The sequence below is a fragment of the Schistocerca cancellata genome, chromosome 4 (genome assembly GCF_023864275.1).
Source record: "Schistocerca cancellata isolate TAMUIC-IGC-003103 chromosome 4, iqSchCanc2.1, whole genome shotgun sequence".
Classification (NCBI taxonomy): domain Eukaryota; kingdom Metazoa; phylum Arthropoda; class Insecta; order Orthoptera; family Acrididae; genus Schistocerca; species Schistocerca cancellata.
Genome location: NC_064629.1, coordinates 712,434,620 through 712,461,404, shown reverse-complemented (window position 1 = coordinate 712,461,404; position 26,785 = coordinate 712,434,620). Strand labels below are relative to the sequence as shown.

At 43.9% G+C, this 26,785-nt stretch overlaps 1 protein-coding gene across 2 annotated transcripts in view; it reads left to right on the top strand.

Moving 5' to 3' along the window:
• LOC126183854 (mucin-5AC-like) overlaps positions 1 to 26,785 on the top strand; it is a 282,254-nt gene that overhangs the window by 179,276 nt on the left and 76,193 nt on the right. For both annotated transcript variants that reach the window (XM_049926143.1, XM_049926142.1), the window contains exon 3: positions 13,187 to 13,397. In XM_049926143.1, coding sequence (XP_049782100.1) covers positions 13,187 to 13,397 — 211 coding nt within the window. The remainder of the gene's footprint in view (positions 1 to 13,186; positions 13,398 to 26,785) is intronic.

Below are 26,785 nucleotides of genomic sequence, written 5' to 3'. Positions count from 1 at the left end.
TCAACCAGAAGCCAATTGTAAAGCAGGAAAGCCACGAGGCGCGAGAGCAGTGTCCATATCGCAGAAAGTAAGAAACTTTTGATCGGGTGTAATGATTGTTTCGTATTTGCTGCACTAACTGGTGTTGACTTCGCGTCATATGATTTTACTGATTTATGATTGGCTGAGGACACAAATTTGTATGTCTGACATACAGGATATATTTGAAGTCGCTGTAATTATAGATTTTGCTTTTCTGAATTCCAGGACCAAATTTTGATAGGTTTTAGGCCTATGTGTAGTAGTCTGGACGTGCTCTTGAAAAGGCGTAGTATGAGATATGATGTCTTGAGATAGCTTGCTGGGAAGCTAGATGCTGAATTAAGGAATTGCACAAACGGAGGGTTGCAGTACTTTATCATTAATTTAGTGAACCGATGGTAATATATCAGTACGGAGAACTTCCTTGCACCTTATCTGACAGCATGAATTATAGGTAAAAATGTGCTTTTAAAAATTGTTCCTTTTGACAGAAGCCAGGAACAATAAAATTTTGTAAAATTGAAATCAATGACAAAAAACTCCAAAATTTTGGGATCAGTCCAGTTGCGTTAATTGACTCACGTTTGTTGTACTGTATAATAATATGGACCAGAGCTGCAAATATACACGGTACAAATTGACTATTAAAGGTGCGGAAAAGAACAGTAAGATGTGCTGGGAGACTCACTGAGACAGTCTTGCAGAAATAATTTTATGGAATACAAAATGCTTCCCTCCATGTACGTATATGCAAGGTTCACCTTAAAAGTAAATAGTGTGCTTATGTTAAACAAAGAAGCTCACAATTACCATACAAGAGACAAAAATAATTATTACTCTGAAGCGCAAAAGAAACTGGTATAGGCATACGTATTCAATTACAGAGATATGTAAATAGGCAGAAGACGGCGCTGCGGTTGGCAACTCCTATATAAGACTATGAGTGTCTGGCGCAGTTGTTAGATCGGTAGCTGCTACAATGGCACGTATTAAGATGTAAGTGTGTTTGGACTTGGTGTTATAGTCGGCGCAAGAGCGATGGGACATCATCTCCGAGGTAGCGATGAAGTGAGGATTTACCCGTCCGACCATTTCACGGGTTTACCGTGAATATCAGGAATCCGGTAAAACATCAAATCTCCGACATCGCTGTGGCCGGAAAAAGATTCTGCAAAAACGGGACCAACGACGACTGAAGAGAATCGTTTAACGTGACTGAAGTGCAGCCCTTCCGAAAATTGCTGCAGATTTCAGTGCTGGGGCATGAAAAAGTGTCAACGTGCGAACCATTCAACTAATCATCATCGATAAGGGGTTTCGGAGCCGAAGGCCCATTCTTGTATCCTTAATGACTGCACGAGACAAAGCTTTACGCCTCGCTTTGGCCCGTTAACACCGACATTGGACTGTTGATGACTGGAAATCTGTTTCCTGGACGGACGATTCTCGTTTCAAATTGTATCGAGCGGATGGACGTTTACGGGTATGGAGGCAACCTCATGAATCCATGGACCCTGCGTGTCAGCGAGGGACTATTAAAGCTCTTGGAGCCTCTGTAATGGTGTGGGGCGTGTGCAGTTGGAGTGATATGGGACCCCTGATACGTCTAAATACGACTCTGACAGGTGACACGTACGTAAGCATCCGGTCTGATCACCTGCATCCCTTCATATCCATTGTGCATTCCGACAGACTTCGGCAATTACAGCAGGGCAATGCGACACCCCACATGTCCAGAATTGTTACAGAGTGGCTCCAGGAACATTCTTCCAAGTTTAAACACTTCCGCTGGCCACCAAACTCCCCAGACATGAACATTATTGAGCGTATCTGGGATGCCTTGCAACGTGCTGTTCAGAAGAGATCTCAACACCGTCGTACTCTTACGGATTTATGGATAACCCTGCAGGATTCATGGTGTCTGTTCCCTCCAGCAGTACTTCAGACATTAGTAGCGTACATGCCACGTCGTGTTGCGGCACTTTCGCATGCTCGCGGGGGTCCAACACGATGTTAGGCAGGTGTATCAATTTTTTTTCTTCAGTGTATATCAACATTACAAGACACAAACTTGCTGATAAAGATTCTGCAAAGTTATTATGCTTATTATTCAACAGTCTGTCTGAGAGTATAAAATACGTGAAAGCATTACCAGTCTTCAAAAGAAAAGTTAGAGAGAACTTGCGCACAGTATGTTTGTACAGTGTGAAGGAATACTTGAAACCCAGTACCAAAGAATTAGAACAATAATTGTGGCTGTAAACCAGTTCAAGTAATATTTTTATTTATATTGTATCATAAAGCTGTTTGCATGCCTTTTTTCTTTGTCCAAGAAGCTTTTCTAGTGATTATTTGTCATATTTGCACTCGTGAATTACAGTGGCAGGTGTAATTAACTATTATTTTGTTTGTGATAATTCATGTACCATTAGGTTGGTGCGTAAGTTCGTAGCGTTTTTCCGTAAGTTTAATAAATGTCAACAGATACAAATAACATAGACTTTAGTTATTAATTATATATTCTCATTCACTTTTTACAACTGTCTACCAACGCTCGTGTAACTATTCGATCCCGCAACTGTAGGAATCCGTGGTTTTGATGCGAAGTAGTCGTCGAGCCATGTTCGAAGTGCAGTTTCATCTGGAAAGGAAGCTCCTTGAGGGTTGCTCAATAGAGGGCAGAAAAGATGAAAATCGGAGGGCGCAAGATCAGGTGAATAAAGTGGGTGCGGAATGACTTCCCAACCCAAGTACCGTACAGTGTTTTTGTCAGTCTATCAGAATGCGGGTGTACGTTATCGTGGAGTAGCATAGCTTCACGCTATCTTCCTGGTCGTTGTTCTCGGACTGCGTCTGTAAGGCGTTTCTGTTGTTTACAGTAATTGTCAACAGTGATAGTTACACCTCGGAGAAGCAATTCGTAGTACACCACGCCGTCAGTGTTCCACCAGATGAATAGCGTTATCTTTTGTGGATGCTCGTAGGTCTTAGTGCGGGCCAGTTGTTGCTTTTTTTTGGGCTCAACCACTCCTTTCTTTTTCTTACGTTAGCATAAAGACACCATTTCTCGTCACCAGTAAAGATACCGGATACTGATGGTCGATGTTGTTCACGAGCCAATTGATGACGAGCAAGCTGAGATGGACGATGGCCACCCGCTGTTTTTTGTTATTTTGGCTCAGAGCATCCGGTACCCGTTCCCAGTGCATGGAAATGTCGCACGATGCTGGAATGATCACAGTGCATCCCATTTGCCAGTTCTCGTGTACAGTGATGTGTATCATTGTGGATTAATGCATAAACGATCTTCATCAAGCCGGTTGGAGTGGCCGAGTGGTTCTAGGCGCTACAGTCTGGAACCGCGCGACCGCTACGGTCGCAGGTTCGAATCCTGCCTCGGGCATGGATGTGTGTGATGTCCTTAGGTTAGTTAGGTTTAAGTAGTTCTAAGTTCTAGGGGACTGATGACCTCAGAAGTTAAGTCCCATAGTGCTCAGAGCCATTTGAATTTTTTTTTTTGATCTTCATCAAACCCCGAAAGTCTTCCTGTGTGTGGAGACACTAATGTCAAAACGATCCTCCTTAAAAGGAGAAAAGCATTTTCTTTCCGCTCTCTGTCCAATGGAATTAACCCCGTACACGGTTCAAATGTTTCTGGTTGCCTACGCTGCTGTCACCCCTATATTGAACCCAAACAGAATAATATATCGGAAATGTTCTGATTTCTCCATTTTCTAGCGTCCACAGCTCCATTCAGCTTCTCCAGATGACAAAAATGGCAATATGTAAACCAGACAACAATAATGACCTACAAATAAAAAATGACAATCGGTGAATAAATCCACAGCAAACGGAATACCAATACGCAAAACAAAAACGCTATGAATTTAGACAAAAACCTAATATGTGGCGTGTGCGTGCGTGCGTGCGTGCGTGTGTGTGTGTGTGTGTGTGTGTGTGTGTGTGTCCATTACTACTGATTAAAAGCTTGTAGATTTCGTACAAAGCATATGTTTATTAGATTTTAATGTAAAAAGCTGTAGAACTTTCCAAGTGCATAAGCTGTAGATTCTGCGGTTTGTGTGTGAAATCTTATGGGACTTAACTGCTAACGTCATCAGTCCCTAAGCTTACGCACTACTTAACCTAAATTATCCTAAGGACAAACACACACACCCATGCCCGAGGGAGGACTCGAACCTCCGCCGGGACCAGCGGCACAGTCTATGACTGCAGCGCCTGAGACCGCTCGGCTAATCCCGCGCGGCTTCTGCGGTTTAAAACACTCAGCTGAAGACGGCTGAACGGGTGCCAGCCGAAATATCGTGGCAAGAGATCATTCGACTATAAACCCGAAACCTCGTGGAGAGCTGCATAACGTACGGACAGTCTTGGGTTACTACTAGGGCGCGCTGACAAGTAATGACACCGAATTTTTTAAGTGAAAATTTTTAAATCTTTTAAATAAAACAAACATTATACATCTTTCTTCTTCACATCTACACATTTATTTCCCAGAATAGGCGCTCTAGCGAAGAGACCAACGAGAGACCAGTTTGTTGATACCGTCACTGAAGAATGTTTGACTTCGTTGGAGCCATAACCTCACATCTGTTTCCACCGCTTCAGTGCTGTAAAAGTGGAGTCCTCGAAGGTGTTTTTTAAGTTCTGGAAACAGATTGAAATCTAAACGGGCGAAGTCGGAATTGTATGGAGGATGATCAATGACAGTGAATCCAAGGCGTCAGATTGTCGCAGATGTCGCAGCGCTCGTGTCTGGTCAGGCATTGTCGTGCTGGAGCAGAGGGTGCTCCGTGTGTGGACGAACTCTCCGGATTCGGAACTCAATTACAGTACGCTGTTTCTCACGCACCAACATAGTTACGTCACACACTATCATGTTACACGTTACAGTTCAGAGCCCTCTAGCGGCAGAGGACTGAAAATATGTAGACATGAGAATAAAGATGTAGAATGTTAAATACGTTAGTTTTATTTAAAAAGCTTTAAGAATTTCACATTAAAAATTCTGAGGCAATACTTTTCAACACACCCTCGTATTAATATTGTCTGCGAGGTCATTAATATACAACATGAATAGCGAGGATCTCATTACACCTCCCTGGGGCACATTTGATATTACTTCTACATATGTCGATGACTCTCCGTCCAAGATAACATGCTGTGTTCTCCCTAACAAAAAACCCTCAATCCAATTGCAAACTTTTCTTGATATCCTGTATGGTCATACTTTTGATAATGGACGTAGATGTGGTACTGAGTCAAATGCCTTTAGAAAATCGAGAAATTCTGTATCTACCTGACTGCATTGATCCATGGCTTCAGGACGTAATGTGAAAAAAGTGCGAGTAGGGTTTCACATGATCGATGTTCTCGGAATCCATGGCGCTTGGAATTCTGTTCGAGATGCCTCATTACGCTGGAACTCAGACTAGGTTTCGTCTAATCTAATGACCTCGATGTCGAAGGGAGGCTAAACTCTAATCTTTCTTCCTCTGTTTTCTTCTCAGAATATGTTGTAAGATTCTACAACAAATGAATGTGAAGAATATTGAACGGTAGTATTGTGGATCTCTTCTGCCACCCTTCTTTTAGACGGGTATGAGCTGTGATTTCTTCCATATCATTCAGTACGGTTTTTTGTTCGAAGGATCTATAGTAGCTTGCGGTTAAAAGAGGGGCTTACTCAACCGCAAATTCTGTACAGAATTTGACAATGAATCCACCGAGTCCTGGAGCGTTGTTCAGTTTTAGCGATTTCAGTTGTTTTCCGACACCACTGACAGTAATATCTATAGGATGTCCCAGGTAGAATAGTCAGGATTCAGGGATATGGCAGGAACGATCAGTCGAAGCAAAAAGACTGGTAAACAAGGGCTTTAAAATGCATACATCAAGCGCTATGGGTACTTCATCTTCGCTACACGTCTTCTCTACTGCGTCCTCTTGCGACCTGTCTATCACTCATTTCTGCAGTGGAGCCGTTTTGGCAATATCCCTGGATTTTCCATTGTAAAGGAATATTTGAATACGGAATTCAGCGTTTCTGCTATTGCTTTGTTACCGTCAGTTTCAGTCACTGTATAGTCCACGAGTGTGCTGACAAAATCTTCGATACCACTAACAGCCTTTACATTCAGTGTGTCCAGCAAAGGAGTGCTGGTTTCAGAATTAAATATCTCGTGAAGATCGATAGATAAGTGCAACAAAAGGTATGTTTATTGCGCAGCCAGTAAGAAGTTTACACGAAATAGTTCGAAAATCTGCTAACAGATGGCGCTGTTCACTGTACAGCTCGTAACTTATCAGCGTGCATAATTCAACTAGTCCTTTCCAAACAGTTCCACATCACAATCTTTTCGAAATGTCCACCACTCGCAGTATGGAGGTGTCTCAGCGGAAATGAATTCAGATGCCACACAATCGCCGATTGAAGCTCGTCCAGCATGTCGGAATGGAGCCGGTAGATAGTGTTTTTCAATGTGCCACTCAAACTGTTGTCACAAGGAGTCAGTTCTGTCGAATATGGCCGACAAACTCTACTTTTCCCAATTGATTTTTGGATGATTGAAGTCTCCTCAGACGATGACAATAGCGAACTTACTTACTAGTGAACTTAGGTATTCTCTAAAGCTTTCAGTTACAAATGGTGGTCGATAAAAGGCTCAAATGATAAGTTTCTGCCCACTTTTGATTCTGAGTCTTTTCCGAACAACTTCGTATGCAGTTTCAATTTCTGTGTTGATGGATTCGACTACTGTGACAAATACATTACCTCCATTCACCATTACCCTATCCTTTCAATATACGCTTCAGTTTTCACCAAAAATCTCACTGCTGTCAATTTTGAGCTTCCTGTACCTAGTTGTACGTGAGCTCCACTGCTTTTTAGGAGTGTTTGATCGGTTTTGGGGACAATGCTGCAAATAGTGAGCTTCGTTCAAACTCCCAGAGCAAGGCTAGTCTTCTTAACTTTCTTTGCAAATAATGGGATTAATCCAAGTTCCACCTTGGAACTCAGACAAAAGGCATCGTTTGTTCCAACATGAGCTACAAACTGGAGTCGGCTGTATCCTGTTCTCACACTGACTGCCGGAATAGCCTCTTAAACATGTTGAATAAGGCATCCAGGCATACACGCTGAGCGCCCGTTTTGTTTCTTGCCACGCCTTAGTGCCGTTTCCCTAAGGGGTACGATATTCTCCATACGTTTGAGATGCTGACGGTTAATAGACCCTCACCATCTTAAATTTGCCTCCTCTTAACACAGGACACAGTAGGTTTACCATTTATCCCAGAAATCTAATGTCTTTTGCTACACTAAGCGTGCCACCAATGAAGGAATAGTAGATGTCAGCACGCACAGACCTTTGTACTATGCAGAGTTTTAAGGAACTCCTTGGGAACGCTTCGTTTGGCCATCACGTTCGCAGTGCTGGAGACAGGACCAGTTTGAGAACGCTTTTGCACACAAACGACATATTATTTGGCGCTCCCTCCCCCCCCCCCCACCCCCTCGCCTTCCCTCTCTCCTTCACTCCTTCATACGTTTGGCCCCTCTGTTCTACCGCCGTTCTCAGACATTGTTTAGCCTTGGTCTCTTTGTAAAAGCTTGAAAATACATCTAAATCCAGTTTTGTGGAAGTTGACGCCGGCTGCGGTGACCGAGGGGTTCTAGGCGCTTCAGTCCGGAACCGCGCGACTGCTACGGCCGCAGGTTCGAATCCTGCCTCGAGCATGGATGTATGTGATGTCCTTAGGTTAGATAGGTTTAAGTAGTTCTAAGTTCTAGGGGACTGATGACCTCAGATGTTGAGTCCCATAGTGCTCAGAGCCATTTGAATCATTTTTGGAAGTTGATCGTTTTTCTTTTAAAATAATTTCTACATAAACATTTTTTGTAATATAAATAAAGTTCCCAATGTTATTCCACTGCTAAATGCTGTAGGAGGAAATAACTCATTTCCATTTATAGCAATTTCTGAAATCTTTGAAATCTTTATTGGAAGCACAAACAACTAGACATATTCTATTGTTCTTGCTTCAATAGAACGTGCCATCTATTAAAATGAGAGGAAAGAATGAAATATAAAATTTCTGCCATTCTTCATCTTAATAATGGGCCTTTTTCATTGTATAATTTAAAAGTTAATTTGCGTTTCATCGAGAAAAGTGGGACAAAAACATAAAAAATAGCATCTAATATTATATTGACGTGTAAACCTAGGACACTAACTGTGTAAGCTGCCTATTACAGTACATGTGAAGAAAACTCACCAGTAAGTAGCTAAATTTTAGAAAATTTGCCCCAAAGGTAGTTAAAAATTGATAAATATGGTCAAAATTTTTATGTATGCTACTGAAATATGTTTGTGATACAAACGAGATAAATTCTATTAATAAAGTCGCGCATTATTCTTAGAATTAGTCAGTATATACAGGCAATTTTTCCCTTTGCTAGAGACATTATATTGATATTTTTCTAGCCTTTTACGCAGCAAATTTTTTTAAAACAAAATCTTAACGTACTGACTTCGAATGTGTCGATTTTAATGGTTAAAGCTGACAGTCCACACAATCATCTTTGACGAAGTATTGGCCTACAGTGTGACTTTATGAACTACAGTTTTGAAAAGTTCCTTTCACCCAGCCTCATAAATTAGATTAAAGCGAAAAGTTTACATTTCGAATACATTTACACTAATTATGACTACCTTTGATACTGAAGTCAGTGGCGCCTTGTAACCACACATTAGCAGTTATCTCGCAAATGGCTCATTTACACAGCTTTGTTACTGGAAAGTTTCTGTTTCTACGGGGGATTTTTTTTTCAAGGTCTTATCGGCTACAAAATTAAAACCAAAGTGAAAATCCGATGAAGCTTTGTGCAGACGTGTTTGGCAGTATTTCTACTATGCCCGTCGGTCGCGTCACGTCGCACTTTTCAGTTCTGAACGTAACTGTCACGCAGGATTGCAAAGTGCGGCAACGGTGCAGGAACTTTGAAGCAGGTTGTACAAACATTCATGATGTAAGCTGTCAGGGGAGGTAACGAGTGTCAACCAAGGAGCTTTTTCAGCGAGTGAATCCGGCGGTCCGAGAAAATCGTCTGCAAAGGGCAATTCAGAGCAAGTGAAGAGCAATGTTGTCATCAGGCATTCTACGTCAGCATGACACTGCTCACCCGCAACCTGCAGCATCAACAGAAATGTTCCCTCAACGTTTTCGAAGAGAAATGTTCGATCACCCACCATACAGCCCGGATTCGGCTTCCTCCGATTTTCATCTCTTTGCGCACATGAACCGCTGGTTATGAGGACATCATTTTGGCAAGACAATGAGCTGCATACCGGCGTAGAGCGGAAAGCACAAGTGGCTGCCTTCTACCATATGGATATTGCAATGTTAGTGAAACGTTGCGACCATAAGGGGCAGTCAAATGAAAACCGCACACCCGCCACAACGGCACTATGGAATGTTTCCTTTCAAAAGCAATTACAACACGCATTAAGGCATATATCACACTAGGAGAAACACAGTCGACCGCTGACGGATCCACAACCGCACCCATTCTTGCACTTCTTGTCTGAATGAAACCGACATCCACGCGTGTCTTTCTTCAGGTCGCCAAAGATGTCAAAACACCCGATGAAAGATCCGTGCTGTACGTAGGATGTTGCAGTGTTTGCCAACAAATTCGTTGAAGCGTATCAGATTGGCAGTGTTGGCGTGGGCGTTATCGTGCAACAATATGATTCTATCCAACGTCATTCCTGGGCGTTTTGATAGCATGGCATGTCGCAGTTCATGAAAAGTGTCTTCATAGCGCTGCACGCTCGAGGAATTTCATGAGCAGAGAGACGCTTCAGTAGAAGAAGAAAATAATCATGATCCTACGCGGTGCCACCTCGAGCCCGAGGGCAAACGGCAAAACCAACAGTGGAAACATCCAACATCTGCTCCACCAAAGAAACCCACAGCTGTATACACAGGTTCTAGTAAGGTCTTCTTCGACTGCAGGGCACTCCGCTCGACGAGTTTGTAGGAGAGGAACCATAACATAGGTCTGCGACATAAAAATTGTTTCAAACTTAGTAAGTGATTTTTATAGTGTTTACAACGCTGATTTCGGGAAAAATAGTGAAAAATTTTTTCGATATTTCAGCATTCTAGTGAGTTTGAATTTTGGTTTTTAGGCTCTCCATAAACTGTTATTTAGCCGTTTTTATACTAGATATACGAAAAATGGAGAGTAATTAGGAGAAACCAGCAGTATTTCCATGTCACTGCCTGTCTGTCGCGCTGCCCCTTCCCCCGCCATCACCAAGCAGTGAGCTTCTGCTGTTGTCCTTCAGTCCACAGTACCTCTTCACTCTGTGCTGTTCATGTGTTGTTGTTACTAGTGCTTTAAAGTAGTGACTATTTTTTGTGTTGTGAAGTTGTTTTATGGACGGTGGCTACCAGAGGATGTATAAACTCGCCAGATTGCTTCTGCTACATTTGTGGTAACTATACCGTTAAGAAGTAACAAAGAAACATTTCCGATTTTGTTGAAGAGGTATATTTCGCCGATTTTGGTATACAGTTAGGCGGTCAAGATAAGCTTTGGGCCCCACACAAAGTTTGTTCAGTGTGTGTTGAAAAACTGAAGCAGTCCTTACGTTTTGGATTACCAATGGTTTGGAGGGAGCCCAAAAATCGTGGTGATGACTGCTATTTTTGTACTTGCAACGTACGAGGTTTCAATTTAAAAAACAAAAAGGATATTTCTTACCCTAACATTCAATCAGCCATTCGCCCTGTTCCTCATGGACCTGAAGTACCAATACCCTCCCCTCCAGATTCTTTGGATGATATAGATGATCACGAGCCTTTGGCTCAGAAAAGTTATAGTGAAGAAGACAGAGATTGCTACGATCCTGGCACAACCGATCCCATTCCATTCTCACAATCTGAACTGAACGATTTAGACAGAGACCTAGGCCTTTCTGAAGAATAGGCAAAGGTTTTAGGATTTAGATTGAAAGATAAACGAAACTTGGCTCCGGGTACATCCTTTTCTTGGTATCGATCGAGGGAAAAGGAGTTTGTATTTTTCTTCTCTCAAAAAGGTAACTTGATGTTTTGTAGTGATGTTCCTGGACTTACGGTACGTTTCAAAATAGAATATGCTCCTGATGAGTGCAGACTTTTTATTGATTCTTCAAAAAGAAGCCTTAAAGCAGCACTTCTACACAATGGCAATAAGTATGCTTCGATAGCAGTTGGACACTAGATTCACTTAAAAGAATGTTACGAAAACCTTGAACTAGTTTTAAGCAAACTCTGCTATTCAGACCACAAATGGACACTATGTGGTGATTTAAAAGTGATTTCAATGCTGTTTGATCAACAAAGTGGCTATACAAAGTTCCCTTGCTTTCTCTGTGAATGGGACAGTAGAGACAGAAAGCAACACTACATAAGAAAAGCTTGGCCCTTGAGAAAAATCTTACAGGTAGGGGTTAAAAATGTTGAGAGAAAAAGCTTTGTGGATCCCAAAAAGGCGTTACTTCCACCACTTCACATTAAGTTGGGGCTAATGAAACAATTTGTTAAGGCATTGCCAAAAGAAGGGGAGTGTTTCAGACATCTTTGTGGGCAGTTTCCTGGTTTATTCGAGGCAAAGCTAAAGGAAGGCATCTTTGTCGGACCAGACATTAGAAAACTAATGACAGATCCCAACTTTGTGTACAAAAGGGAAACAAAAGAAAAGGCAACATGGACATCTTTTTAATTAGTTGTTACCGGTTTCCTAGGAAACATAAGAGACCCAAACTACAAGACAATCGTCGCAGACGTGTTCGACACCTTTAAGAAGCTAGGCTGTAACATGAGCATTAAAGATCATTTTCTCCACTCACATCTTGACTACTTCCCTGCAAACCATGGTGATGTAAGTGAAGAGCAGATAGAAAGAATTCACCAAGACATCAAAGAAATGGAAAGAAAATGTCAAGGAAGATGGGACGTCAACATGATAGTGTGCTACTGCTGGATGATAAAAAGAGATGATCATCAACGAGTCCACAGCCGGAAAAGCAATAAAAGAAGCTTCGACAGAAAGCGAAAGCGTTATTATAAGGACTTATGAGCTTAAAGAGAAATGGAAGTGCTCTGGAAATGTAGTTTAGAAAATGACTTATAAATAAAAAAACGTTGGAAAAATATGATAAATTGCTTAAATTTTGTTATTACACCCAGAAATATTCCCTTTTTTGTGAGAAAACCTGACGTGATAGAAAAAATGGATTATATTTTTGAAACCAGCGCTGAAATTACATACAAGTCAGTTATCAAATTTCAAACAACTTTCAAAAGATATTTTTTTGCAGACCTTTGTAATCAATGCGCAGCACTATGAACATACGTTGCAGAAACTGCGACGCCCCATAAAGTCAAAACGTCCAGGAATGCTGTCGGACAGAATCATCCTGACACACGATAACCCCCATCCCCACACAGCCAGTCGGATGAAAGCAACGCTTCAGCGATTTGGTTGGGAAACACCACAACATACTTCGAATCTTCCATCGTGTAATTTTCGCATCTTTGGCGACCTGAAAAAAGACATGCGTGGACGTCGGTTTCAGTCGCACGAGGAAGTGCAAGAGTGGGAGCAGCCGTGGATACGTCAGCGGCCGACCGCGTTCTACGAAACAGGAATTGATCGTCTCGTCCCCCAGTGGGACAAATATTTTAATGCATGTGGCGATTACTTGTGCATGGAACTATTCCGTTGTCCTGTTGTGGCAGATGTTCGGATTTCATTTCACTGCCTCTCAAATGTAGAGAAGTAGCTGGAAGATCTACCTACATGTAGCAAATAAAACATTTTTGATTCTCACTGTTGTTTCGCAACCGATCAGACCTTGAAAAAAAGTAGCCCTTGTATTATAGTGTACTTCCACTCGGGTCATTTTTCGCTTCTAATTACGACACTCATTGTATACAAATTCAACATTTGGGCGCCCCTCTCAGCTTGGAATCCCAAGCAACCGCTTATGTCGCTTGGGACTTAAACTGCCCCTGATTGGAACCATCCCATATCCTTACTCACGGGGGTGTAGCTTGCTGTCTCCCTCACGATCTCGTTGTGTTCCAGGTGCAGGTGGGCGGAGCGCCGACGGCGCCTCTGGTGGCGCGCCCGGGCCGGCCTACCAGAATCAACAACCGCGGGCCGCCGCGCATCACAGACGTGCCGCTGCCGCCGCCGCCCCCGCCTCCCGCCATGATGCCGCCTCCGCCACCGCCTCCGCCACCCACCAGAGGACAACACCCTTACCCTTTCCACCGGCCACACCTCTCCCATCAAGGTAAAAACCCTACCTTCTCCTGCAGGTCAACTATGTTCCACCAATCCAGGGTTGCCAAGTATTCCGATTTAGGCGGGATTGTCCCGAATTTCCCGTTTAAAACCCGGTTCCTTGTTAAATCCTCTCGGGATAGGTAAAAATCCCGATCACACAAAAATGGACAATATTTCATATAACATTATGATCTGCACTCTAAATATTTATTATGTGTTTAAAATTGACGAGCAGGCTTGTAAAAGTTACTGAAAACTAGGCAAGCCTGACACAGTGGCTGTTGGTTTCGAGTACCGAGTCAGTAGTCGATGATAGTGCTCAGCCAATTCCCTGCAAGAAGAGCTAGGTTGTGTTGTGCAGTTTCCTTCGTGGAACATTTAAACAAATATGAATACGTCATCAGAGAGCGAAATTACAGAAGTTCCGGTGCCGAAAAACAAACAAAAGTCGAAAACTAAGCTCGAGAGTGAATGGTGTTAAGTTCACTCGTAGCTTCGAAAACGTTAAGATGATCATGATGCTCACGGTACTGTGTGAAGCTCATATTTCATTGTTTCTCACGGTGGAAAAAGTTACTTTAAAATATACGCAGATACTGCAGCACACAGAACTATACCAAAGCTGTCCTCGAAAACGCAGATGAAAGATTTCATTTTTTAGGTATGTATTTTGCCTAGGTTTCGTAAGAATCCAGATTTTGTTTAGACAAAACCTGCCAACCTTGCACCAATCTCAACTCTTAACAAGTACAAAACTGTTTCTGAACATTGCTACATCATGAAGGAGTCGTCAGAATCCAATAAAACAAAGTCCTTGTAAGAACCGTGGTAACAGTGAGACGCGATTACATTTATATAGCAATAAAACAGTATTAAGAGCGCTCGAAACCAATACTGTACTTGTGCGATGCGACTACGCAATGCAGTTAGAGCCCCTACTACGCATCGTAGAATCGCAGCTGGAAGTATGCACACGACGGGAATGCAGTAACCTATTAAACGATCCATTCAGTCACAAAGACTGCAGTCATATCAAAATTTTAACTGACTGACTTAATAAGATCTGAGCGACGTAAGGACACCGCTAAATAAAGTAGTGTAACATAGTATACGACGCGTATTCCAAAACTAGGTCCGGTGACCATTATTTAAGTTATGGCGGGAATGGAGGAAGTTTCGTGTATGCAGCGCTATCTACCGTCGCTTTAGAAAACTACTGCAGCGTTGGTTTGATTGAGTAGTCGTTTGCCAGTGGATAAGAGCGGCTCGTAATGGCCGAGACAATCGTAGATCCCGCCAGTTGTGAATTACGCGGTGTGATTAGATTTTTACTGGCAAAAGGATATTCAGCCGCTGAAATCCATCGTGGGTTATGACTAGTGTATGGACCTGAAATAATGAGTGACAAACAAGTTCGAAACTGGTGTCGAGAATTTCAAAATGGCCGCACAGTAGTTCACGATGAACAGCAAAGTGGCAGACCCAGCATTCGGACCGACGACATCGTTGATCAAGCGAACCAAACTTCGAAGTGATTGGCGATTGATGATTAGTGGTCTGGCTAGTGAATTCCAAAATATTGCTCGAACCCCAGTTTACAGGATTGTCGCTGAACAGCTTGGAGATATACGAGGTGGATTCCAAAAATACTCACTGATCAGCACAAAGGGCAAAAAATGTGTAGTGCACGACAGTTTTCGAGAGCTATAGGTATGATGGAGATGATTTGTTTTCCCATATAGCTATGTGAGATGAGATGAGGATATCTTACATCAATGCAGAATCGAAATAACAGTCAGTGCAGTCACGCCATTCAAGTTCACCCACACCAAAGACGTTTAAGCAGTATCCGTTCTCGAATCGAAAAATGATCTCTAACGTTTTTTGGGACGAAAAGAGCGTACTTTTTATTGATTTCATGGACCGTTGGTCAGCAGCTGCAGCTGACCTGTACTGTAAAACGCTAACCAAACAGAGACGTCCGATCCAAAATCGACGTCGCAGGAAACTACCGTCTGGCATCATCCTCGTTCACTACAACTCGCGTCCTTACACCGTTGCCAAAACCAAGGATAAGTTTCACGATTTTCATTGGGAACTTTTTGAGCACTTTCTATACAGTGCCGACCTTGCACCAAGCGACTATTTCCTCTTCTTGCGTTTTAAAAAGTGGCTACGTGGAGAACAATTTCAAAACGACGATGACCTCAAGATTGACGCTACCATCTGATTCAATTCCCAAGCCGCAGACTTCTCCGCAGAGAGGTTAAAGAAGGCGGTTCAGCGTTACAGAAAGTGTATAAATGTGGACGACGATTATTTGGAAAAGTAAAGTAGATATGAAGTAAATTAATACTGTCAACAAAAACCTTTTCTCGTGAGCCTATTTTTTAATGATCAAATGGACCTTAGTTTTGGAATGCGCCTCGTTTTAACAACTCGGTGGAAATGAATGAAAGTGCGGTAGCGTTTTTCCAAAAGTCTCCCTGGCGTCACGTGGCGTGAGGTCAGCGGTCTATAGCGACAAATGTGGCAGGACCCTCACACGAGGCCGCTAAAGGAACGGGAGAAGACATTATGTATCAATGAGTGAGCAGTTACGGTGCACTGTACTGGTGTTCTTTATTACAACATGTCCCAGAGACAACATTTGAATGATTTGACACGAAGAAGAACTGACAGGGAATTTAGAAGAAGGGTGAAGTGTGACGAGTGTAGCCCAGGGTTTCGGTGTTGCTCACACTGTTGTTGTATATGCATGGGTAGCGGTTCGAATTACAGGCATTGCTATCTGAAGGAGAAGAGGTGGTCGACCATGGTCAACTACAGCAGCAGATGGTCACTACATTGTGCAACAGGTAAGAATGTATTGTGTTGGCAGAAGAGCCAACACCGTGTTGCTAGAGGAGGCCGAAATGCACGCTTTTAAGCTCACGCAGGCTGGCGTGAGGTCTGGAACATTTATAGGAGTTGAGTCTAGTAAAAAAAGGAGGTAACTGGTAGAATACTTAACTTTAATCCATAGTTGCAGAACATCGCTCTTGTTGATACATTATATAATCTCAATATAAACTGGTAATGGCGCCTTGCTAGGTCGTAGCAAATGACGTAGCTGAAGGCTATGCTAACTATCGTCTCGGCAAATGACAGCGTATTGGTCAGTGTAGCTTCGCTAGCAAAGTCGGCTGTACAACTGGGACGAGTGCTAGGACGTCTCACTAGACCTGCCGTGTGGCGGCGCTCGGTCTGCAATCACTGACAGTGGCGACACGCGGGTCCGACGTATACTAGCGGACCGCGGCCGATTTAAAGGCTACCACCTAGCAAGTGTGGTGTCTGGCGGTGACACCACAGAAGGGACTCAATCAAACAGCGGATGCAGTTGCAACTACATGTAACAGGAATGTAAGTCATGCAATGTCACGTTCCATATTGGCACGACGACTGCATGGGGATGGTCTCTTTGCCTGACATCCAGTACCTCGTATTCTATTGATACTGGTGCGTCGGCGGCACAATTTGCAGTGGTGCCAAGAGTGTAGTGACTGGACCAACAAGTAGTGGGGTCGCGTGCTCTTCTTGAATGACAACAAATTCAGTTTGATTAGTGGTTTTGAATGTAAGCTCATATGGCGAGGAGTGGCAACATGTAATGCACACAGGAACATTATCCAATATGGTTGTTTCGGTGACCCAGATGTTACGATCAAGGGAGGCAAAATGTTACATGGCCGTAATGACCACCAAATCTTAGAACACGATACACTCATCGGTCATCGTTATTGTTTTTTCAGTGATGCATTCGGCCCTGGCTTCATTTTTTACAGATGGCAATGCTCGACCGCATCGAACAGCGCAGGCAGATGAGCTACTGTCTTTAAATAAAAGTATCATTTCTGTTCATCTCATCATATATTTTTTGTCAGTTGTACAGGGTGTTACAAAAAGGTACGGCCAAACTTTCAGGAAACATTCCTCACACACAAAGAAAGAAAATATGTTATGTGGACATGTGTCCGGAAACGCTTACTTTCCATGTTACAGCTCATTTTATCACTTCTCTTCAAATCACATTAATCACGGAATGGAAACACACAGCAACAGAACGTACCAGCGTGACTTCAAACACTTTGTTACAGGAAGTGTTCAAAATGTCCTCCGTTAGCGAGGATACATGCATCCACCCTCCGTCGCATGGAATCCCTGATGCGCTGATGCAGCCCTGGAGAATGGCGTATTGTACCACAACCGTCCACAATACGAGCACGAAGAGTCTCTACATTTGGTACCGGGGTTGCGTAGACAAGAGCTTTCAAATGCCCCCATAAATGATAAGTCAAGAGGGTTGATGTCAGGAGAGCGTGGAGGCCATGGAATTGGTCCGCCTCTACCAATCCATCGGTCACCGAATCTGTTGTTGAGAAGCGTACGAACATTTCGACTGAAATGTGCAGGAGCTCCATCGTGCATGAACCACATGTTGTGTCGTACTTGTAAAGGCACATGTTCTAGCAGCACAGGTAGAGTATCCCGTATGAAATCATAATAACGTGCTGCTTTGAGCGTAGGTGGAAGAACATGGGGCCCAATCAAGACATCACCAACAATGCCTGCCCAAACGTTCACAGAAAATCTGTGTTGATGACGTGATTGCACAACTGCGTGCGGATTCTCGTCAGCCCACACATGTTCATTGTGAAAATGTACAATTTGATCACGTGGGAATGAAGCCTCATCCGTAAGGAGAACATTTGCACTGAAATGAGGATTGACACATTGTTGGATGAACCATTCGCAGAAGTGTACCCGTGGAGGCCAATCAGCTGCTGTTAGTGCCTGCACACGCTGTACATGGTACGAAAACAACTGGTTCTCCTGTAGCACTCTCCATACATTGACGTGGTCAACGTTACATTGTACAGCAGCAACTTTTCTGACGCTGACATTAGGGTTATCGTCAACTGCACGAAGAATTGCCTCGTCCATTGCAGGTGTCCTCGTTGTTCTAGATCTTCCCCAGTCGCGAGTCATAGGCTGGAATGTTCCGTGCTCCCTAAGACGCCGATCAATTGCTTCGAACGTCTTCCTGTCGGGACACCTTCGTTCTGGAAATCTGTCTCGATACAAACGTACCGAGCCACGGCTATTGCCCCGTGCTAATCCATGCATCAAATGGGCATCTGCCAACTTCGCATTTGTAAACATTGCACTGATTGCAAAACCACGTTCGTGATGAACACTAACCTGTTGATGCTACGTACTGATGTGCCTGATGCTAGTACTGTAGAGCAATGAGTCGCATGTCAACACAAGCACCGAAGTCAACATTACCTTCCTTCAACTGGGTCAACTGGCGGTGAATCGAGGAAGTACAGTACATACTGACGAAACTAAAATGAGCTCTAACATGGAAATTAAGCGTTTCCGGACACATGTCCACATAACATCTTTTCTTTATTTGTGTGTGAGGAATGTTTCCTGAAAGTTTGGCCGTACCTTTTTGTAACACCCTGTATATACTGCAGCAGTTATTTTTATATGAGGCTATCAGCGCTATAGTGACCTAACCCACAGCACACTGGTTTGTGGGAATGGCCACTGGAAGATATTGACGTTTGCAGAATTGATGTGTAAGGCAGTTATTGCGGCGTATAACAATGATTGTCGTGTACATAACGTGGTATGGTGTCCGGTAATCAGCTATATGTGGAGTTAACCGTAATAGTGTATTCAGGCCGTTTTTGTGTTGGTTAGGCCACTATTGTTTTGGCGCAATTGGCCGTAATACACGAAATATGTGGGATAGGCCGTTATTGCTTCACACACTGTAGTCAAACATTGGAAACGATACACACGAGGCGTTAATTGTTATCATCCGTATCATCATTTACAGGGATGGTGTTGCCACACGGCTGTGCAGATGTCTTCCAATTACGGTAGTAACCATGGTACACCAGGGGTACGAATTGCAGCAAGGTAATTAAATCGGTCTTTTTCAACGCACTAATAGTGTTTCTTTTCAACGCACTAATAGTGTTTCCATTGGGATATAGGAAGCCCAGAGTCTCAACTACTTTCGACCCTCGTTTAGCAAAACCGAAGTCGGCAAATGGGATATCTGGCTCATTGGAGTAGGCCTACTTATAAAACATGATATGGGGAGAGGATGCTTTATACTGAAGCCACTGAATATTGAACCATTTCACCCTGATATTTTGTGTTGATACTTTACGGTTACGTATGTTTCTCTCTAAACATACTGTGGACATGAAATCATTCATTGTCATCAGTATAGCGGTGAAGGGTTGTTGTTTTCATGCAGTGATAATGACGTTCATCCCGTTAGAGGGCGTGTATATGTTCGGGTGAAATTTCCTGTTCTTCGCGATGATACCAAAGTCCTGGTCACATGGTAGGTATGAATGCCCACTGACTAGGAATTTATGGTGGATTACTTCTGGTGAGAAGTCTGCATGCAGAACCGAGAATTGACACAGTAAGGCCATTTTTATATTCCGATTTTGCCCGCCACATTGATCTGAATATATAATGAGACCCTTTGTTTGGACGTTATGTTTAATGTAATGTATGAGACACGATCCAATTTCTTGCGATCCTCAGGATGCTTCGCCCTCACTCAATACATACATGGTTGGTAGACAGGTCATGTATTCCAAGGCAGTATGTCCACAATTGCCACTTGCAGTAACAGATACCTGTCATAAGTACGGGTGTCGGTAAAGTCCTCATAAAATCAAAGACAATCATGGTTGTACCATTGTCCTGATGCTTCTGTTCTGCTGCATCGCGATGCATTAACGTCCGCGCAGTCTCGGCCTTTCATTGATGTAAGTCTCTTTGATGTTCCCATTTACCCTTCTCTTCCACAATGTTGGCTGCAGCATGTTTGATGTTATAGAGGTTACATTTATGGCAGGAATCACGTATGAGTCCAACAAGGGAACATAACACCAGCCCGCAGTCTGAAACTGAATCCAAATTAATTGAATTAATTAAGTGGACTTCAAAACTGTAAACTTTGAAAAATGTTGGAATTAAATAGACTGTCTGAACGGAGTCCTTCACCCATCTGAGAAAAACGTAGTTCATTATTTTGTATCACACGGATGGATTCTTGACCATAGGTACTGTTATCTACATGTATCTTCAGTATTTTGAATGACACATTTATACTAACTTATAGTTCCATAGCCTCCTGTGATCTTCTGTACAGGGTGGTTATAATTAAACTTTCACTACTTGAGAGAGATTCCATGAAAAATGAGTGATCATAGGACAATGAAACTACATGCAAACATCTGTAAGGACATGCAGAAGTGAAATAATAAATAAGCTTTTGAAAGAAACACATTGTACTTTCCACATGAGAGGGTAATATGTCTTAGTTGTGCACAGTGTTTACATTCCAGATTACAACCATTGTTTAGCGTGACTACCATCTGCACCCTTGACTGCCTGGAACCTCACAAGAGATACCATTCCACAACTGTTCACAGCACTTTTCGAACGGTGGACCATGGAATGTTCAGCTGCCATGACGGAGCTCACCCGCTGCTTGAAGATCACACACTGCATCTAGCATTCTCAGCTATGGTGACAGCAACTTCTTCAACAATTTTTTTTACAAATGGCCATCGTCTTCTCCCAGAACAAATTTCCAAATCATCAATTAATGCAAACTTTTGAGACTATGATCATCCCCTCCATATTACTTTAATTCATTGCACCAGCACTATTGATGTTATTTTGATAACCACTCTCCTTGTCCAGACTCATGTTGACTGTCTGCAACTGTAATGCACACTGGTGCTTGTGTTTCAAATACACTCCTGGAAATTGAAATAAGAACACCGTGAATTCATTGTCCCAGGAAGGGGAAACTTTATTGACACATTCCTGGGGTCAGATACATCACATGATCACACTGACAGAACCACAGGCACATAGACACAGGCAACAGAGCATGCACAATGTCGGCACTAGTACAGTGTATATCCACCTTTCGCAGCAATGCAGGCTGCTATTCTCCCATGGAGACGATCGTAGAGATGCTGGATGTAGTCCTGTGGAACGGCTTGCCATGCCATTTCCACCTAGCGCCTCAGTTGAACCAGCGTTCGTGCTGGACGTGCAGACCGCGTGAGACGACGCTTCATCCAGTCCCAAACATGCTCAATGGGGGACAGATCCGGAGATCTTGCTGGCCAGGGTAGTTGACTTACACCTTCTAGAGCACGTTGGGTGGCACGGGATACATGCGGACGTGCATTGTCCTGTTGGAACAGCAAGTTACCTTGCCGGTCTAGGAATGGTAGAACGATGGGTTCGATGACGGTTTGGATGTACCGAGCACTATTCAGTGTCCCCTCGACGATCACCAGTGGTGTACGGCCAGTGTAGGAGATCGCTCCCCACACCATGATGCCGGGTGTTGGCCCTGTGTGCCTCGGTCGTATGCAGTCCTGATTGTGGCGCTCACCTGCACGGTGCCAAACACGCATACGACCATCATTGGCACCAAGGCAGAAGCGACTCTCATCGCTGAAGACGACACGTCTCCATTCGTCCCTCCATTCACGCCTGTCGGGACACCACTGGAGGCGGGCTGCACGATGTTGGGGCGTGAGCGGAAGACGGACTAACGGTGTGCGGGACCGTAGCCCAGCTTCATGGAGACGGTTGCGAATGGTCCTCGCCGATACCCCAGGAGCAACAGTGTCCCTAATTTGCTGGGAAGTGGCGGTGCGGTCCCCTACGGCACTGCGTAGGATCCTACGGTCTTGGCGTGCATCCGTGCGTCGCTGCGGTCCGGTCCCAGGTCGACGGGCACGTGCACCTTCCGCCGACCACTGGCGACAACATCGATGTACTGTGGAGACCTCACGCCCCACGTGTTGAGCAATTCGGCGGTACGTCCACCCGGCCTCCCGCATGCCCACTATACGCCCTCGTTCAAAGTCCGTCAACTGCACATACGGTTCACGTCCACGCTGTCGCGGCATGCTACCAGTGTTAAAGACTGCGATGGAGCTCCGTATGCCACGGCAAACTGGCTGACACTGACGGCGGCGGTGCACAAATGCTGCGCAGCTAGCGCCATTCGACGGCCAACACCGCGGTTCCTGGTGTGTCCGCTGTGCCGAGCGTGTAATCATTGCTTGTACAGCCCTCTCGCAGTGTCCGGAGCAAGTATGGTGGGTCTGACACACCGGTGTCAATGTGTTCTTTTTTCCATTTCCAGGAGTGTATATATTGCCATACCGGTACCGACGCCTATCAGCAAGTCATGATGCTAACACTACTAACAATGCAAATCTTGCAGTGCACAGTATGAACATCATTCCTATAAAGTTGGGTACTCATATGGTAAATACACTCCTGGAAATGGAAAAAAGAACACGTTGACACCGGTGTGTCAGACCCACCATACTTGCTCCGGACACTGCGAGAGGGCTGTACAAGCAATGATCACACGCACGGCACAGCGGACACACCAGGAACCGCGGTGTTGGCCGTCGAATGGCGCTAGCTGCGCAGCATTTGTGCACCGCCGCCGTCAGTGTCAGCCAGTTTGCCGTGGCATACGGAGCTCCGTCGCAGTCTTTAACACTGGTAGCATGCCGCGACAGCGTGGACGTGAACCGTATGTGCAGTTGACGGACTTTGAGCGAGGGCGTATAGTGGGCATGCGGGAGGCCGGGTGGACGTACCGCCGAATTGCTCAACACGTGGGACGTGAGGTCTCCACAGTACATCGATGTTGTCGCCAGTGGTCGGCGGAAGGTGCACGTGCCCGTCGACCTGGGACCGGACCGCAGCGACGCACGGATGCACGCCAAGACCGTAGGATCCTACGCAGTGCCGTAGGGGACCGCACCGCCACTTCCCAGCAAATTAGGGACACTGTTGCTCCTGGGGTATCGGCGAGGACCATTCGCAACCGTCTCCATGAAGCTGGGCTACGGTCTCGCACACCGTTAGGCCGTCTTCCGCTCACGCCCCAACATCGTGCAGCCCGCCTCCAGTGGTGTCCCGACAGGCGTGAATGGAGGGACGAATGGAGACGTGTCGTCTTCAGCGATGAGAGTCGCTTCTGCCTTGGTGCCAATGATGGTCGTATGCGTGTTTGGCGCCGTGCAGGTGAGCGCCACAATCAGGACTGCATACGACCGAGGCACACAGGGCCAACACCCGGCATCATGGTGTGGGGAGCGATCTCCTACACTGGCCGTACACCACTGGTGATCGTCGAGGGGACACTGAATAGTGCACGGTACATCCAAACCGTCATCGAACTCATCGTTCTACCATTCCTAGACCGGCAAGGGAACTTGCTGTTCCAACAGGACAATGCACGTCCGCATGTATCCCGTGCCACCCAACGTGCTCTAGAAGGTGTAAGTCAACTACCCTGGCCAGCAAGATCTCCGGATCTGTCCCCCATTGAGCATGTTTGGGACTGGATGAAGCATCGTCTCACGCGGTCTGCACGTCCAGCACGAACGCTGGTCCAACTGAGGCGCCAGGTGGAAATGGCATGGCAAGCCGTTCCACAGGACTACATCCAGCATCTCTACGATCGTCTCCATGGGAGAATAGCAGCCTGCATTGCTGCGAAAGGTGGATATACACTGTACTAGTGCCGACATTGTGCATGCTCTGTTGCCTGTGTCTATGTGCCTGTGGTTCTGTCAGTGTGATCATGTGATGTATCTGATCCCAGGAATGTGTCAATAAAGTTTCCCCTTCCTGGGACAATGAATTCACGGTGTTCTTATTTCAATTTCCAGGAGTGTAGTTTTCCATCTACACTGGCTCAAGAAGGGAAAGTTTAATTAAAACCTCCTTGTATTTCGTCACTTCCTCCTGTAAGTTCACTGAAATTTTCCATCATCAATCTTTTCCTTTGATGTCCTCAATATTCATTGTACAATTTGGCTTGTCATGTAGTGGGATGAAATGGGCCTTTGCACTATATAATCATGAATATAGTGATAAAGGCTATTCTCTAGACAGTCCTGTGCAGTCGTTTGCACAGAGGATCATGAAAGGTTGGTGCATCTACATGAAGTTATACCAGCCATACAGAAACTTCCATTACATTCCTTGATGTTTGTTACATCTTAATCTTTGTAAGCTAAATTAAGACAATTTCATAAAGATAACAGCTCTTCTTTGGTCTGCAGTTCAGTGTATATCTTGATATCTCCACTGTGAGAGCTCCCTCGTGCTAGTAACAGTGAGCACTAGAGAGGTGGCTGCTGTTCGTCTTGCATACATACCATGTACATGAAGCCTTCTTCGCGTGTTACTTTATATCATCTTTCCGGTGCCAGTGACAAGGGCAGAATGTCAAGCCTATTTCTCTGTTTCACAGAATCTTCAGGTTGCCTAGCCTATAGTTAGAAACTGTTGTCAGTTTTTAAATAACATATAAACTAATATTTAGTCATATGGTCAGCTATCTCTTATTTTATATGCTGCCAAACTGACAACAATATTTTGCTGCTGTTTGTCCAATAATATGTAAATTTGCTCCAATGCAATCTTAGCGAGCATGAGTTCTAATACCTAAAAGCAAAATCTTCTGTCCTACTCTCAAAAATACAGTTATCTACTCTGCAGATACGCCAGTGCTTTGCATATAATAGTTCTGAACAACACTACCCTGGTAACAACAGACTAAACGTTTGTGCTGTTTCTAGATGTTTCTCTGAGGTTTTGGTGTTTTTTGTCATTCCTTTATTTAGGAATTTATTTAACAATAACTGATGAGAAGGAGAAGACACCTCTTCATGACATACATGATGTAGGGTAATAATTTGTCTGTATCAATGAGAGTTACTTACGACAGCAGTGATAGTGAAATACACCTGAGATATTATGGAGGTAAATGCAATCACCCTGTGCGCATCTTCCATCCTAATACTACATTAGTGTAAAATGGAAAATATTCACATCCATCCCTAGTAATGTACACTTGTGCCACTCTAACCCACATCCCCCCCCTCCCCCACATTGGACAGATCTGCATATACGGTTAATATATCTACAAATTTTTCTCTCTTCTTGTTCTGTAACTGTGTGATTTTTTCCATTCATGCAGTGTCCAGGGTAGGTTTCTACAGCAGCAGCCTTTGTGTGATTATCTTCTCTTCATTCCATCCACTTACTCTGCATCCAAACTGTGTATCAGTGTGTTGGATTATCAGAACTAATAGGCACTAAAAGTTTGAATCTCCTTATTTTACATAGGATACACTCCATTGTTCGAAATATTTCCTCTTGTACCATTCCTAGCAGTTCAGTGCCAACAGCAACCCACAGTATCTTTCCCATTCTCAGTGGAATTTTATCAGGAGAGTGGAACTTGGAGATCCATTCATGTGATGTCGCCAGCTTTCCAAGGCCTTTGGAAATTCTTAATGGCAGTATTGTAATATCAGCTGTAGTGCCTAGATTGAGCTGCTGTCCAACCAGTGAAATGGTTGACTGTACACTGATGTGGTCCTAGAAGATCTCCTCTCATAATGGCATCATAACCTCTTCCCATACAACAAAGTATTTCCATCTGTACCTGAAACCTGCATGCCTCATGATATGTTTATCAAAACACTGTTTTGCATTTAATGAAGTTAAGTATCTATGGCATGTCATCAACCAGGAAGGAATTCGACCAGACCCTCAACTACTAGAAGTAGTACATGTAAATCTCAATTCCCTCTAACGATGACCAGAGAAAGAATTCATGGTTTACTTTGCAAAATCACTGATGCATGTGCTAAGGAAAGGCATTAAATTCCACTAGATGACAGAGGGCAAGAATGTAGTCACACAGTAGAAAGGTTTTCAGAGGTTAACTAGACCCTCATGTACCTCGACTGTCAAAAGATATTCAACTTGTTACGTCTTCTTTTTCCTGGCCTCTGTCTACATCTACATGACTACTCTGCAGTTCACACTCAAATATCTGGTAGAGGATTCATTGAACAACTTTCACTTTGTTTCACTACCATTCCACTCTCTAACAGAGCGGTGGAAAAATGAGAATGAAAAAATGAGAACTTAAATCTTTCTGTGCGTCTTATTTCTTTTATCTCGTTACAGTGATTATTTATCCTTGTGTAGGTGGGTGTCAACAAAATATTTTCAGATTTGGAAGGGAACATAGGAGATTGAAATTTCATGAAGCAGTCTTGCTGCAATGAAAAGTACCTTTGTTTTGATGATTGCCACCCGAACTCACATATAATATTGCTGACTCTCTCCCCCGTTTTCTGATAATACAAAATGAGCTGCCCTTTGTTGAACTTTTCCAATGTGCTCTGCCTTATCCTGTGTTATCATAAGGTTGGTATATTAACTTGGATTTGG